At 43.0% G+C, this 17,564-nt stretch overlaps 1 protein-coding gene across 1 annotated transcript in view; it reads right to left on the reverse strand.

Annotated features, from left to right (window-relative positions):
• SLIT2 (slit guidance ligand 2) overlaps positions 1–17,564 on the reverse strand; it is a 749,523-nt gene that overhangs the window by 129,187 nt on the left and 602,772 nt on the right. Inside the window, 3 exon segments of the mRNA XM_029590345.1 lie at positions 13,616–13,748; positions 14,388–14,554; positions 16,360–16,503. Of these exon segments, the coding sequence (XP_029446205.1) occupies positions 13,616–13,748; positions 14,388–14,554; positions 16,360–16,503 (444 nt within the window).

Genomic DNA, 17,564 nt, shown 5'->3' on the forward strand with positions numbered 1-17,564 from the left:
ATCTTTAGTCTTTCTTCATAGGGGAATTATTCCATACCCTTAATCATTTTGGTCGCCCTTCTCTGTACCTTTTCTAATTCTGCTATATCTTTTTTGAGATGTGGCGAGAAGAAATGAACTCAATACTCAAGATGAGGTCACACTATGGAGCGATATATAGGCATTATGATATTCTCTGTTTTATTCTCCATTCCTTTCGTAATAATCCTTAGTATTCTATTTGCTTTCTTGGCTGCTGCTGCACATTGAGCAGAAGATTTCAACATATTTTCAACAATAACACCTAGATCCTTTTCCTGAGTGGCGACTCAATGTGGAACCCCTGCATTGTGAAGCTATAAGGTGATTTTTCCCTAAGTGTATCACTTTGCACTTGTCCACATTAAATTTCATGAGCCATCTGCATGCCCAGTCTCCCAGTATTGCAGCATCCTCTTGCAATTTCTCACAATCCTCTTGTGATTTAACAACTTTAAATAATTTTGTGTCATCAGCAAATATGATCACCTCACTTGTTGTTCCCATTTTCAGGTGATTTATAAATATATTAAAAAGCAGTGGTACCAGAACAGATCCCTGGGACTCTCCACGAGTCACCTTTCTCCATTTAGAAAATCCATCATTTAGTTTTCTATTTTTTAACCAGTTGGCAATCCACAATAGGACACTGGCCCCTATTTCATAAGAAGTCTCTCATGAGGAACTATTTATGACCTCAAAAACATAGCAAATTTGTGATGTAAGACTTCCCTTGCCTAAATCCATATTGGCTTTGTCCTAGTAAATTATGCCTATATGTGCAGCAATTTTGTTCTTTTTGATAGCTTCTATCATTTTGCCTGGCACAGAATCAGATTCACTCGTTGGTAGTGTCATGAATCACCGCTTGATCTCTTTTTAAAAACTGGCATGACATTGACAACCCTCCAGTGTTCAGGTACTATAGACGAAGTTAATATGATTTACAAATTTCCAACAGCAGACTTGCTATTTTGTTTCTCAGTTCTTTCACTACTCTGGGATACCACCATCTGGTCCAGGTGATTTGCTAGTCTTTATTTTGTCAATTTGCCCTAGTACATCTTCCAGGTTCACTGAGATTTGTTTCAGCTCCTCTGAATCATCACCTTTGAATATTATTTCTGGCATGGGTATCTGCCTTACATCTTTCTCGGTGAGTACTGAAGCAAATAATTCATTCAATCTCTTTGCTATGCCTTTGTCATCCCTAAGTACCCCTTTTACACCTTAATCATCTAATGGTCCAACTGACTCCTTTGAGGGATTTTACTTCAAATGTACAGAAATTATTATGAGTTTTGCTTCCACGGCAAGCTTATTTTCAAATGTTCTCTTTGCCTTCCTTATCAATGCTTTGCATCTGACTTGCCAGTGCTTATGCTGTTTCCTGTTTTCTTTATTCGAATCCCTTTTCCACTTCTTGAAAGATGTTATTTTAGATATTATAGCCTCTTTCACCGCACCTTTTAACTATGCCAATAGTCATTTAGCCTTCCTTCCACCTTTTCTAATATGTGGAATATATCTGGTCTGGGCTTCCAAGATGGTATTTTTAAGCATCCATGCCAATTCTTAACCTTTGTATTTGCTCCTTTCAGTTTTTCCCTAACCATTTTCTTCATTTTATCATAGGCACCTTTTTGAAAGTTAAATGCTGTCGCACTAGATATCTTTAGTGCCCTCCCTCCAGTTAAGTCAAAATTGGAAACTCTGAATTTACTCCCACCCAACTTACCTCAAGGGTCCTCCCTCTCATCCACCCTCTTTAAAATTTATCTCCTTCCCCTCTGCAAGCTCCTCACAGATCTTGGCTTTCCACACTTCATCTACGCGGATGATGTTCAAATTCTCATTCCCAAAGAATCCCTTACTAAGTCTATCGAAACCTGGGAGAATTGCCTTAGCGTGATAAACCTCCTCCTCACCAACCTCCACCTTGCCCTGAACACAGCAAAAACTGAACTCATCATCATCTTTCAACATAACATCACCAAGCACCATAGATAGCCAACTGAATTTAAAAAAATGTATCAATGCAACTATAAAAGATTCCTTCTTCAAACCACGTCCTCAAAAAACTGAAACCCCTTCTACACTTTAATGATTTCTGCACGGTCCTTCAAGCCACGATCCTTACAAAAATAGACTACTGTAACTCCCTACTCCTAGGCCTCCCCGCCTCTACCACCAAACCTTTACAAATCCTGCAAAATGCAGCAGCCAGAATACTAACCAAAACACGTAAAACTGACCACATTACTCCAATCCTTAAGGAACTACACTGGCTTCCAATCTCCTCCCGCATCCGCTACAAGAACCTCTCGATCATACATAAAACCATTCACAACAGCAACATGAATTGGCTTGACAACACCCTTTGCTTACATGCCCCCAAATGCCCCACCAGAACAGCATATAAATGCACCCTACACATCCCCTCCCACAAAACCTATCACCTGACTTCCACAAAAGAGCGAGCCTTCTCGATCGCAGGACCCACCCTCTGGAACGCTAAGCTGCCAGACCTTAGTCTTGAGCCATGCTCTCAAAAATTAAAAAAAAAAAAAAGCTAAAAACATGGCTTTTTAAACAAGCATTCCCAGATTAAACTCTGCGCCCAGCTCAACAACCCTGATCTCAGCGCCCTCCCTTAACCCCTATCTTCCCCTTATGCGCCATTTCTCCACCTCCTCTACTCTCAGTGTATCACCTCATCCCCCTTCGCCCAGATCCCGCGTCTTTTCCTCCTTAACCCTCCCCCTCCCCCATGCCATCAAAATACCTGCCGCCGCTACCTGTAAGTAATATTTGCGATGTTTGTATTAAGTTCGGTTTCACGCCCTCCAAGTTGCTTTCCCCTGTTCAATGTACTTTTGTTACAAGTTATTTGTAAACCGATATGATGTTCCCACGAATACCGGCATATAAAAAACATTAAATAAATTAAATAAATAAATAAAATCTGATCATGTTGTGATCACTATTGAAAAGTGGCTCCAATAGTTACCTTTCTCACCAAAACCTGTGTTCCACTAAGGACTAGGTCTAAAATAGTTTCCCCCTCTTGTTGGTTCTTGTACCAGCTGCTCCATGAAGTAGTCATTTATTCGATCTAGGAACTTTATCTCCTTAGCATGTCCTGATGTAATATTCATCCAATCATTACTAGTAGGGATGTGAATCATATTTCTGATGATTGAAAATATCGTACAATATCTTCAAAGTTGTCAGAAATCGGGGGCTCCCCAAAACAGATAGGAAAACCCCAAGAAATTGTTCGTGAGGTTCTCTTATCGTTTTGGGGGCGGACGGGAAAAACAGCACACAAAAACAACCCCTAAACCCACCCCAACCCTTTTAAATGGCTCCCTTAGCTTCCCCCACCCACCCGAACCCCCCCCAAAAAAACATTTTAAAATTACCTGATGGTCCAGTGGGGATCCCGGGAGCAATCTCCCGCTCTCGGGCCGTCGGCTGCCACTAATAAAAATGGCACCGATGGCCCTTTGCCCTTACCATGTGACAAGGTATCCATGCCATTGGCCGGCCCCTGTCACATGGTAGGAGCACTGGATGGCCCATTCAATTTTTAAAAATGGCGCCGGCCGTCCATTACTCCTACCATGTGACAGGGGCCAACCAATGGCACGGATACCCTGTCACATGGTAAGGGCAAAGGGCCATCGGCGCCATTTTTATTAGTGGCAGCAGACGGCCCGAGAGCGGGAGATCGCTCCCGGGATCCCCACTGGACCACCAGGTAATTTTAAAACGTTTTGGGGAGGGGGTCGGGAGGGTGGGGAAGCTAAGGGAGCCATTTTAAAGGGTCGGGGTGGGTTTTTTGTTTATCGGCTCGAGCGCAGCTGATTTAAAAAAAACCCGATCGGGCTGCACGAAAAAAAATTAACAATGTGAATCGGAACCGGAATCAGAACCGATTCCGGTTCACATCTCTAATTACTGGGGTAATTGAAATCACCTATTATTACTGTGCTGCTAATTTTGTTAGCCTCCCTAATTTCTTTCAGCATTTCATTGTCTGTTAGTTCATTCTGGCCAGGTGGATGATAATATACCCCCATTACAATTTATTGTGCAGAGCATCATAATTGGACAGCTCGTCTTGGTCCAATAAAAGGGATCACAGTCAGCAAATTGACCAGTTTTCTCCAAAACAAAAATGGCAGATAAGAGATCTGAATTAATATTATATAATGAGAATATATATCTGATTATTTTTAGATTGTGACAATCACGGTACAAATAGGCCACTGATCACTTAGACATGGTTTATTGGAGGATGGTCAAAATGGTTTTTGCAAGGAGAAGTTTTTTGATAGGGCAAAATGGTGTTGATCAATCAGGAGTTAGTGGGGGTGTTCCAGTCTGCCACTACACCTTCAGATTCTTCAAGATGTAAAGGGGGATCCCTGGGGCCACCTGTAGACTACCAAGGATTTATTTTGAAACAGGGGGCAGGAGTGAGGCTACATGGGGGACCCTAGACACCAGGGACTTGATTTATGGAAAGAAGGTTCTGGTGGGATGTTAGAATTTGGATGTCAGATCAGGGGTGAGATGTGGTTGGGGTGCCAATTTAATGCTAAGGGGAGGGTTTTGAAAAGGGGTGGAGCATCACTGTGTGACACTTATTTTGTTCACTCTGTTGAACAGGTGACGGGGTGGGTGTGCAGGGGTTTTGCTTGACCCGTGGAGTTTGGGCTTTGTGCTAAGGTGGGGGGGATTTCAGGGCTACATGACTCTTTAAAATAATAGTGGCCCCAAGTGTCGTGGGCCACCACTGTGCATTTTTTACATTTGCACAGCGCTATTTCATATTGGGGCAGAATTTCAAAGCCTACGCGCGTAAATCTAGGGGCGGTTACGCGCGCCGGGCATATTTTCAAAAGGCTCAGCGGCATGCGTAAAGCTCCTGGAAGCGTGTTATGTCCCGGGGCTCGAAAAAAGGGGTGGGCGTGGGCGGGGTGGTCCGGGGCGTGGCCAGAGCCTCCAGGCACAGCAGCCATTTGCCGCTGTGGCTGGCGCGTGTAACTTAGTAAACAAATGTTAGAGGGGGTTTTAGATAGGGTTGGGGGACGGGTTAGGTAGGGGAAGGTGGGGGGGTGTGGAAGGAAAGTTCCCTCTGAGGCCGCTCTGATTTCATAGCGGCCTCGGAGGAAAAAGGGAAAGCCATCAGGGCTCCCCTAGGCTCGGCACGCGCAAGGTGCACAAGTGTGCACCCCCTTGCGCGCGCTGACCCTGCATTTTAAAACATGGGCACGGCTGCACTCGCATGTTATAAAATCGGGCGTAGATTTGTGCACGCCGGGTTGCGCGCACAAATCTACGCCCGCATGTAGCTACTAAAATCTGGCCCATTGTGTATTTTTTCTGCGATAAAAATACCGCTGTGAACTTGCCACAATATTTTCCCAGGGAGGGGTGAAATATCGCAGGAGCACTTCCCTGCAATATTTTGCCCCTCCCACAATAAAATATTGCGACTTGATAAATCTTCCCCTTAAATTGAAAGTGGTACTGCACAGGAAGCCAATGAAGGACGACCAGCACTCGCAAACTCCTCCCTAAGATCATGTGCAGCAGAGTTCTGTAATAACTGTAGAGCCTTCAAAGAGGTTGCCAGAAGACCAATATAGATGGAATTACAGTAGTCTATAAAGAGAAGATTTAAGGCCTGCATCACTAGCCGGAAACATGCACGGCAATGCATAGACCACAAAGTTTGAAAAATCCAGAAATGACAACTGATTTAGTATGTTGATGATTTGATAAATTATAGTCAATCCAGACCCCTCCCCCAGAGAAGAATTGGTAGAGTTACATTCTCAAAGGCAATTGATGGAGAACTGGCATACGGACATCGAATTATAATGTTGACTCAGCACATTAAGCGCCAGCTTATTGTGAAAAAGCCATTGTTTAATGGTGGACAGACAAAGCTCAATTAGTTTTATAATGTCTGACCAACTGGGTTGGAAGTGGATAAAAAATTCTATATCATCAATTTAGATTTTATATCCCTCACAATGTCTTACTATGAGTTTGCAAATGGGTGCCAAGTAGATATTAAAAAGCAAGGCAGATAAAGCAGAGCACCTTGGAGGACTCCACCAGAAACAGATAAGACTTGGCCATAAATATTCTCAATGGTTAACTGGTGAAAACACTCAAATATGAGCTAAACCAGGGGTGGACAATTCCGGTCCTCGAGGGCTGCAAACCAGTGGGGTTTTCAGGATATCCTTAATGAATATGTATGAGAGAGACCTGCATACACATTGCCTCAGTTGTATGCAAATCTATTTCATGCATATTCATTAGGGGTATCCTGAAAACCCGACTGGTTTGCAGCCCTCGAGGACCGGACTTGCCCACCCCTGAGCTGAACCAATTCAGAACACCGCCAGAGATACCACACTACCTTATGTGGTAAGAGAACGTGGTGATCTAGGGTGTTGAAAGCAGACAAAATGTTCAGCTAAACAAGGACAAAACTCTTCCCACAGTCAAGGCCTTTCCTAAATGTATCTAATAGTGAGACCATAAGAGTTTTTGTACTCAGTGACTTCCTAAATCCAAACTGATAGGGATCTAAAATATGATGCTCCTCAAGGAAGTCTGTCAGTTGTCTCAAAACCATAAACTGAAGAAGCTTAGCCATGAAGGGTAAAGAAGAAATTGGGTCAATAGTTGGCAGAGTTTGCAATAAAGTAAGTCTTGCCCCTTAGTTTTCTCATGACCTGATAGACGAGGAAATTACTTCAAAGGGCATTCAAAGAGGAAATGCTATAATGCCTTGTGCCCAGCCCTAACTCTGATTTCCCCATCCCCAAGTAAAAATGTTGCATTCATAATAAATTTTACATGAAAAAGGATATTGAAGGTTCAGTTTTCTGAGATAAAATATCACTTACAGCAGTGCATACAAATTTAATATACATATTGCATGTCAACCAGAAAACTGTTAAAAAGCAAAAAAGACACTTGGAACCCATATGGTATTAGGCCTATGTAAAACATGTTGGGTGTAGGCATGGCATGCAAAGCCATGAGTACAGTGAATTACAAATACAATATAGTAAACCTCACATACCAAAACAGTACTAACTACCAGCACTCTAACTACTGTACCTATGAAAACATGCATAACCCGTCATAATATACAGAATAAAGAGACCATAAAATAAAATAAAAAATGTGTAGACAAAAACTGAACTGGAAACCATGATTCTGTAAGCAGTGTAACAATGGGAAAACAAACACTATCATTCTTCATAAAATAAACAAAATCAAGAAATATAAAACATCAATCTACAACCATACATATTACAAATATTTCAAAATAGCTGAAAAATAGAATGACATCCAATAATGAAAAACTCCTAAAAATAAAAAATTCCAACTCCAAAAAAAATATTGAACTGCAGCAGACACAACCACCACCCAATGATTAAAACTAACAAGGATATAAAATCAACCACTTTCCATACATGAAAACTTTTGATTTTCAGATGCCCTGAGATTGTCGTAGATTAGCTGATGGGGTGGGGTAGGGGTTGTTGCACCAAACTTTCTCCCCTCTCACATATATATGCACATAGACCCATTCATTCTCTCTCACAGAAACACCCAGGCTCTCTCACATATGCATGCTTGACCATACACACAAACACTCTCACATCTTCTCTCTATCACATACACACACCTTCATTCATTCATTCATTCAGAGTCGATATAATAAATATGTGCAGAAAGCGGGCACTGACTTAACGGGTGCCATGCAATATTTAAATTAGGGGGTGGTGTTAGCAAGGAGGCGCTAGGGTCGCTTGCGCTCCCCTAGCGCCTCCTTGCTAACGAGAACTCGATCATCATCAGGTTAGGGAAACCAATGCTGAGTTTATCAGAGTCGGTTTTCCTAAATGCCACACAGCCGGGGGGGTTCAGGAAATGGATGCTTGTCAGATGAGCATCAGTTTCCTGCACCAGACTGCAGGTGTTTTTTTTTTTTTTAACTTTAGTTTTGTTTTTCCTCCTACTTTATATCGTAACGATATGAAGTAGGAGGCAGTACAGAAAATCTGTTTTTTTCTGCTTTTCTGTACTAGTTTGAAGAACGCTCAGCTATTAAAGCCTGTTAATTTCTGATCGCTAAATGTGCGTCTGAGATGCACATTTTTTTTTTTTTGCATCTTGAGTGAATACCTAATAGCCTCATTCACATGCATTTGCATGTGACGAGCGCTATTAGATTCACTCCGCATTGGACGCATGTTGTAGAGGCGCTAATCCCCTTTTGCATAAGGGGATTAGCGCCTATACAATCCGCGTCCAACTGCGGGTTAACAGTGCGCTCGGCTGAGCGCACTGTATTGCATCGGCTCTTCAGAGAGGCCCCCTTTCTTTCTCACACAAACACAGGTTCTTCGTCTCACTCATACACATACCACACACCCTTGCACAGGCTTCCTTCCCCTCTCTCTCTCCTACACATACATCCTTTCTCCTTCATACACACAGAATCCCTCTAGCACACATACCCTCATACAAGCTCCCTTTCTCACTCACATACACACTCCTTCATAGAGGCTCCCGTCTCTCTCTCTTACAACGTCACACCCTCCCCTCTGTCACTCTCTCAAATGTCCTCTCACATAGACACTATCTCCCTCTTGCATACACACATGCCCCTTCACACAGGATCCCTCTCTCTCTGGCACACACACCCCTACCTCTCTCACACACACAAGCACTCTCACTCCCTCAGATATGCTCCCAATCTCTCATACACACTCCCTCATATAAGCTCCCTCTCTCTCTCACACACACACACAGGCACCCTCACATCAGTAAACACACACACATTTTCCAGCCTCTCTCTCTAGCTCACAGGCTCTTAGTCCCTCATGCCGAGCATTGTCTGCAGGTGGTTTAGCTCCACCCCCAGCTCTCCTCAGCCTCTCTCTCCTCTTTCTTCTGCCTTGGGTGGCACACATTTCACTTATGGCCTCTGCTGGGCCTCTTGCTGTCTTGTGCTGCGGGCAGGATGGGCTCCACCCATGGCCCCAAAGGGCCTTTCTCAATTTTGGCCATGAGCGGGATGGGCTCTGCTCACCACTTGCCGGGCCTATGTTCTAGTGCAAACAGGATAGGGCTCCACTCACAGCCCACGTGACTGCTCTTTGCCACCTCCTCATGCTGGGCGCTCTAGGTGACTGCCTAATTCCAGCGTAGTCCCTGTTGTTGCCCTCCCATAGTTGGCACTCTAGGCAACAGACTAGTTCGCCTACTGGATACGCTGGCCCTGGCTGTATTATTAGAGAGTAGCAAGCTATAATATAAAATGTGATTATTCTAAATTTTTATTAAATGCAACAGTAGGCTGGTCGATTTTTTACATCTCTTATAGTGAAGGAAGTCACTTCCATAATTGCTAGTTTAAATAGATCCTTGTTCTTTTATTTTTATTAAAAATTATGAAAGAAGTTCTCTATAACAGTTATCAGGCATTTGGTAAATTGTCCTTTGTCTGAGGGCTATGTTCATAATCAGTTGAAGCAGGCAACAATAAGGATAATAAAATATCCCTTAGTGAGTGTCAAATTACTGGCCCATATCTAACCTGTCTACAATGGCTAAGGTGCTGGAGAAGAGTGTTTTGTTACAACCTGATGTCTACCTATTACAACATAAAATTCTATATGACCATCAATTTGGTTTTAGAAAAAAGTACAATACAGAACTGTTTGCCATTTTAGACACATTGCTTTTTAGTTTGGAAACCGAAAGGGCTGGAGTGCTGATGCAGCTCGACGATGCCAGTGTGTTTGATACTGTGTGATGATGTTTCTTTTTCAAGTTTAGCAAGCATTGACATTTCAGAAGTAGTTTTACGTTGGCTCACTTTTATTTTATTATTATTTTTTTTTTAACAGGCAAAAGATATCACATTCAAATACGTTAACAGTTTCTCTCCTGGCAAGTCCTGTTTTCAGCATTTCCCCAAGGCACAGCACTATCATCTATCCTATTTAACTTATTATCTGTGCTTCATGTACTCTATTTAGGCATTAGTGTTACTTTATTTTATATATTTATTTATTTATTTATTTAAGGTTTTTTTATACCGGCATTCATGAACTCGTTCACATCATGTCGGTTTACAGAAAACAGGGGTGCGGATAACAACCAAAAAACATAAATAACGTGATGAAGAGAAGCAGTTACAATTAACAAGGGCTAATGAACTGGGAATGTAAGAAATAGAAAGAGATAGAGGAGAATAATTATATACAAAAGTTCAATATAAATATAAATATATGCCAATGATATACAAGTGTATATCTATCCTATGTGATGCCAACAGTTTTCTGAGATGTTTTACTAAAAATGATTACAGAGCGTATCAAGCCTGTGATGCAAGAGCGCCATTTGGCTCCCTATTAGATATAGATCTAGACTGAAACTGCTAGTAATAACATACAAATTATTAAATGCTGACAATTCTTGTATAATTTGAGATAAAATCCAGTAGTATACTCCTGCTCAATCTTTGCGTTCAGCAGGCCAAAGATTGCTTTCTGTGCCTGCCAATCGTGCCTATGTCAACGTACAAGAGATAAAGGCTTTTTTATATATATATATATATATATATATATAAAATCACCAATTTTGTGGAATGCATTGCTTGCTCAGCTTAGGGAAGAGTGTGATATAAAGATTTTTAGAAGCAGATTAAAGCTATTCTTTTTAAAGAGGTATTTTGGTAATGACATGTTTTTATTGTATTTATTTGTGTTTTATGGATGCTACTGTTAATGACTTATTTCAATGTTTCTTATGATCTTTTTATATGTAATCTGCACTGATTGGTATTTGCTTGGAAGATGAGGAATACAAGATTTTAAAAATAAATAAATGGGGACTGAATAATTAATACCAGATTTCTTTAAAAGAGGTCTAACTGACACCCCCTTGAGAGAGAGTGTGGAACAAACCCTTCACTCAGAGATAGATTAATAATAGCAGCTAAAAATGGAGCAGCTAGATCTCTAGATGTCTTAAGGACTGCAATGTCACAAATGTTCAAAGGGCAAAATGAAGGATTAAGAGCAGCAATGGCCTTAGAAACCTCATTAGGTGAAACAATTTTGAAAAATGACCAAAGTGAGTGAGACAGCTGGGACAAGTCTGTATACCAGGTTGGAATGACTGTGAAAGGCAAAAAAAACCAAAAAAACCCCAAAAAAAACAATTGAGCCACTTTGGCAGAAAAAAAAAAGAAGAAAGATCTGAGAAGACATCACAACTAAGACAATCTGAGGTGTCTGCTTGGCCATGCCTGAAGGAGTTTGGAGTACTTATCAATCTTTGGGCAATCCTGAACAGTTCCCTGGAGTTGTACCCTACCGACTGAATTTAGAAAAAAAAAAGTTTTTGTTTTTTTAGCTTCATCAATTTCAATCATGCAATTAGTAAATCTTTATAATCCTGGAAAAGAGACAGAAGGGGTATGATTGAGATTTATAAAATCAGTGGGGTGGAATGGGTGAATAGGGAATGGTTGTTTACCCTTTCAAACACTAGGACTAGAGTTTACTCCGTGAAATCAGCAACCAGCAGATTTAAAACAAATCATAGGAATTATTTATTCACTCATAGCACAATCTGTAGGGAAGGATAACGTTCAGTTCTTTTTCCTGGACTGAGAGTTTGTGGGGGGTATTTTCTCGGTTGTCAGCTCTGGGTTCCAGCTTGGTGCTGTTTGGTTTCCCTGGGTGCGAGGATAGGAATGTGGTTACTGGTTTTGTTTTGGTTCTACTGTTTGCTATGTTGTCTCTGTTTTTGGATTGCCACTAACATCATATTAGACTGAACAAGCAGCCTAGTGGTTAGAGCAGCAGGCTGCGAACCAGGTAAGCCAGCGTTCAAAATCCTGTGACTTTGGGCAAGTCACTTTACCCTCCATTGCCTCAGGTACAAACAGATTGTGAGCCCTCTGGAGACAAAGAAATACATACGTATCTGAATGTAATCTGCTTTGAAGTGCCTGAAAAAGTAGAATATAAATAACAATCCAACTTTTAGACATGTACGGTGTTTTGCTCATTTTAGTTTATTTATTTTTTAAATTTTCTTAATTTCATGGTCAGTGCGCACTAACAGAACTTAGTGCTCACTAACTATGATCGTGAACACCATGTATGCATAGCACCGGGGATGCCATTTTGAGTCTGTAATTTTCAATGAAAATTAAACAGCAAGGCTAGATGCTGCCACCAGCCTATATTGGTATCCGTAGGCAGTGAAACACTATCTGCCTCCCTTGAGCCTTTTTTTTTTTTTAAATTGAGGAAGTTGTTTCAGTCACTCCCCAACCAGTCTCTCTCTTAAGAGTCACCCCCAACTCCAGTCTCTCACTCTTACTAGTCACTTCCCCCTCACATGAGTTTCTCTCTCTCACTAGTCACTCCTCTACACCAGTCTCTCTTGCCAGTCACCTCCATACCTCTTTCTCACCAATGTAGTCAGTCCTCCCCTCACACTAGTCACTCTCCACTTCATTCACCAATCCCAACCAGTTTCTCTCACCAGTCCCCTCCACATCAGTCTGTTTCTCTCAGTCACCCCAACCAGTTTCTCTCTCTCTCCCCAGTCACCCTTTCACAACACTCTCTCCCTCTCTCACCAGTCACCCCATTCTAGTCCTCTCTCCAGTTACCCCAAACCAGTCAAGTCTCTCACACCTGTCACCCCACACACTAGTCCCACTCTCTCACCAATCAACCCCCAGTCTCCCTCACTCTCACCAGTCACCACTCTCTCCCCCAGTCTCCCCCCAAAGATAGTCCCTCCAATAATCAATCAATGACAGCAAATCAAACGCCAGGAAAATGTAATTTTCATTGCGGACTGCCTGCCCAGTCTACAAGTGCATTGCTGCTACACTATCTGGTAGACGCGCTGCACTTACATTTATAATTTAGAAATGAGAGCTGTCACTGTGTAGAGTGGGGCTGTGTGCCCCCACCACCAGATAATATGAACTGGAACACTCACTGAGGTCAGTGGGCCATAGGCCAGGCCAGAAGACAAAGGACAAACAGAAACCGAGATTATTAAATAAAATGTCACACTAAGGGCAAAGCAGACAGTGAGATTATCAGACTTATGACAAAGCATTTCAGCTCCCATGCCTCTACTTGGACCGGCATCTGAGTCATGATTCTCCAGCAGCAACACTTTAAAATGGAAACGTACCATGGGGTTTCCAGTCTTCCATCGTGCTCTCAAGGCCCTGCAATACCCAGTCCCTCACATGGATTTCCGTAGTAACAGGAAGCCAGCGTGGATAGATAGGGGCTTCTAATGTCCTGCTGCTAGGGTTCTAATAGTGCTGAAGCTTCTTCCGAATAAGGGGGCCCCCACTGTGCTGACCCTTAGCTGAAGCGTACAGGATGAACTGTAAGTCTCTCATACTTTATACCACGGTCATTTTAAAGTAATGTTTGCACCATCCTTGAACTCAGAAAGGAGAATTTGGCCTTGCCACCTTATGACCTGAATTACTTACAGTTCCGTTACATCTTTAGGGATTCCTTTGGGCAAGGCCTTAAGCCCTTTATTACTGCAGCGGACCACAGTGTCTAGGCAAGTGCATTCGGCAGGGCAGCGAGAGAGTGGAGAGCAGCTGTTGTCATCATTGCCTGGGTTGTAAAAGGAAAGAAAAGATAGATCCTACATATTAGTGGATAATGCTTACAATCTGTCTGAAGTAGCATACCTCATTAGCATTTCAAATACTTTCTTAATTCTAGTTTCTCCCAGTTGGCCTTTTTCTTAGCCAGTTCCAATTAATTCTCTTTTCTAATGTTATAAGGAACTTTAGTTAAAAGGTACCATACAAATTACCTATGGAGAGCAGAACAGATTCATTAGTATCCCCCACTGCACATCAAGATAAATCTTGTACATTGTTTTCAGGCTGAAAATTTAGTACTATGGCACTAGTATCTCAGCTGAAGAAGGCCTTTATACCCCCTGTGCCCATACGCCTCCCTTATTTTCACAGCCCTAATTTTCAAAGCAGATGTGTGTACAAATCTGCTTTGAAAATTTTGGCTAAAGTCTACGAATATATTTTCCTCACAAACTTTAGCCTTATGCACAGAGATAGGAAATTATTCTCCCTGAAGGGTAATTTTGTTAATAGCCTGCATAAATTTCAAGGCAATTATCCGGGGAGTTCACATCATTTTTCAAACGGGAAAGCATGCACGCTTTTCCCTTTGAAAATTATCCCACCAAAACTCTCCGTCCTCATTTCCATGTCTGGCGTTTCTCACCATCGTCACATGTGAAGTCTTGGATTGCCACATCCTGGATGGGAATCTCTTTCAGGAAATAGGGTTTCTGGCAACGAGGGTTCCCTGTTACAATGCGCTTCTTCCTAAGCCAATCTCCTAACCAAGCCAGGTGGCAGTTGCAGTTGAAAGGATTGGCTAGAAGGTTCCTGAGAGAATAAAAATCAAGCAATAGATGCTGTAACTCATGTCCAATTTCTCTGTGTTGAAATATATATATTTTCTTATTTTACATTTCTCTAGCTAAAATCCTCCAAATTCGGTGCACTCCTTATTCAATTCAATTTATGTTTTCTCAGAAAGACATAAATGAAACTTCTCCAACAATGCCATTCGCCACATACAAAGGCGGCTGGCAATTCAGGATTTATGCTGGGACTCTTGATATATCTCATTTATCAGTAATTTGTACTTGTCAGTGACCTGACTGGCTGTCAAAGGACTTTGCACCGATAATGTGGCAATTTAACACCGAGATGAAGGCAGATTACTTTATATTATTGGATTTAACCTGACAACAGCTATTCCGTTAATTTGTCATCTCAAGATTTCCATCTCTTATTTGCTCCAGAGAATACGTTTGCCATCTAAATTGACAGATGAGTTGATTACATGCCAGTTACAAACATGAATTTATTTATTTTTTACATACAAGTCCCAATGCTTTTAGCTTCTCCCCCCCCCCCCCCCCCACCTTCAGTCAGCACCTATATGACAGCTCCCTTATTTATAAACATGCCATCTTTAATATGCACAAATTAGTCACTGGCTATATAAAATGTCACATTTCATATGGAAAAAAAGATGGAGCGCTTTACTGCTCGATGCTGCTCACAGACTGGTGTCTTGCAAAACGGGAGATGCCAGGCCCCCTCCCGTACACAGCAGCAATCCCCCAATGCCGCGACCTTGCACAAATACATTGCAGGCTGCCGCTCTTCAGGGAAACCCGGGGCATAAACTCTCCACTAGCCAAGACTGATGGATTTTGGTTGGAGGGCGAGATTTACAGCGCAGGGCACAATACCTTAACCATTAACTATTTGGGAGAGCCATCTCCAAGTACTGCCCCCACCCCCCTTCCTACCGGCTGCCTTTAATGAAGCCAAGCTAAGATGCTTCACCTTTCTCCACCGCGTGGGGCATGTGCTGAGACCATGCTCCCTCCTTAGGGTACAATAAGTTAGTTCTTTTTAAACTAGAGGAATTTTTGGAGGGGGGGGGGGGATGATGTGTGTAGGGAAGAGGAAAAAAAAGGCACATCTGAATTTCACCTTCTGCACATGGAGCAGTCACTCAGCTCAGATAGCTCCAAAATAAAGAGTGGGGTTTGGTGGAAGAGGCAGGTTAACTGCCAAAGTTTTGCTGTCATGGAAGCCAAAGCTGCCGGGCAGTAATGAGGACCAGAACCAGGCACCACTTTCCCAGTAGGTAAAAGGAGCACCCTCCTCCCCGGTTTTTTCTACAGAAAACTGCAGCTCTTTGCTGGTCTGCACTCTCCAATCTGGAGGAGAGGTGAGAGGTACTCTCTTCCTTCATTTCATGGTTCCCTTGTCCCACTCACACACTAAAAAGTCTACCTCCTCACTCTGGCTTTTGCTGCCCTGCCTCTTGGCTGATACAATCCCAAAAGTCTGACTGGCAGTGATTAGCGGGATCAGTAACTGCGTGCAGCAGCGTTAACAGAAAGCAGAAAATATGCCACAGGAGGTTGTTTTCCACTACTTAGTGATTGAGGATGACAGATACGGCAAGCGAGGGGGGTCTGAGTAGGTATTACCATCTGACCTGTTAGCTTCAGACTCGCACAAAAGCCACATCTGTGGACAGGATGTTTTTTGCCCCCCCCCAATGAAAGACTGCCCCCATGCTCACACGTCAAGGTGACAGCACACAGGGTGCCGAAAATGTGGCCGGCGTCTGACAGGGCGCGAGCTTGGAAACCTGCACTTACAACGTAGATAGCGAATGCAGAGTATCAAAGGCGCCTGGAGAAACCGTGGTGATCTGATTGTCATACAGAGAGAGCAAGCGGACAGAGCTGAGCCCCGTGAAACTGTCGTTGCTGACACAGCTGATGCGATTACTGCGGAGCATCCTGCAAAAAAAAAAAAAAAAGAATTCACCAGCTTAGCTGCTTCACAAGGAGAACCTTGCACCTCAACCAGACAGAACTTTATATTCTCAAGCACCTTCCTTATTTTCAGCAAGTTAGCTAAAATATTCCAGCAGAGATCTGAGAGTCTTTGTGGGGTGTGCTCTTCTCACCCATGCTTCTCCTTTTTACTCCTCCCCTCAGTCACTCCCTCTTCTTTCCTCTCAACCTCCATCTCATCTCTATATTTCTCTCATCTGCCTTCTACCGTTATCCATGCTAATGTCTCTTCTTTCTCTCTCCCTCTCCTTTTCCTCTCATCTTCTCCCCTTCCTTTTTTAGGAACAGCTTCTCTCTAAGTGCGCTCCATCTCTCTGTTTGTAAAAAGGCTGGCAAGGGCAGCAGATGTGGTAGGCTTGACCTAGTACACACTAGGGATGTGAATCGTTTTTTGACGATTTAAAATATCGTCCGATATATTTTAAATCGTCAAAAATCTTTAGGGCCACGATACAATACCAATTCCCCCAATTTATCGTCAAAAAATCGTAAATCGGGGGAAGGGGGAGAGCAGGAAAACCGGCACACTAAAACCCCCTAAAACCCACCCCCGACCCTTTAAATTAAATCCCCCACCCTCCCGAACCCCCCCAAATGCCTTAAATTACCTGGGGGTCCAGCGGCGGTCCGGAACGGCAGCGGTCCGGAACGGCCTCCTGCAATTGAATTGTGTTGTCTTCAGCCGGCGCCATTTTTCAAAATGGTGGCGCAAAATGGCGGCGGCCATAGACCAACACGATTCGACTGCAGGAGGTCGTTCCGGACCCCCGCTGGACTTTTGGCAAGTCTTGTGGGGGTCAGGAGGCCCCCCCAAGCTGGCCAAAAGTCCCTGGGGGTCCAGCGGGGGTCCGGAAAACGATCTCCTGCCGCGAATCGTTTTCCGTGCGGAAAATGGCGCCGGCAGGAGATCGACTGCAGGAGGTCGTTCAGCGGGGGTTCCGGACCGCTGAACGACCTCCTGCAGTCGATCTCCTGCCGGCGCCATTTTCCGTACGGAAAACGAT

Source organism: Rhinatrema bivittatum, chromosome 1 (genome assembly GCF_901001135.1).
Source record: "Rhinatrema bivittatum chromosome 1, aRhiBiv1.1, whole genome shotgun sequence".
NCBI lineage: Eukaryota > Metazoa > Chordata > Amphibia > Gymnophiona > Rhinatrematidae > Rhinatrema > Rhinatrema bivittatum.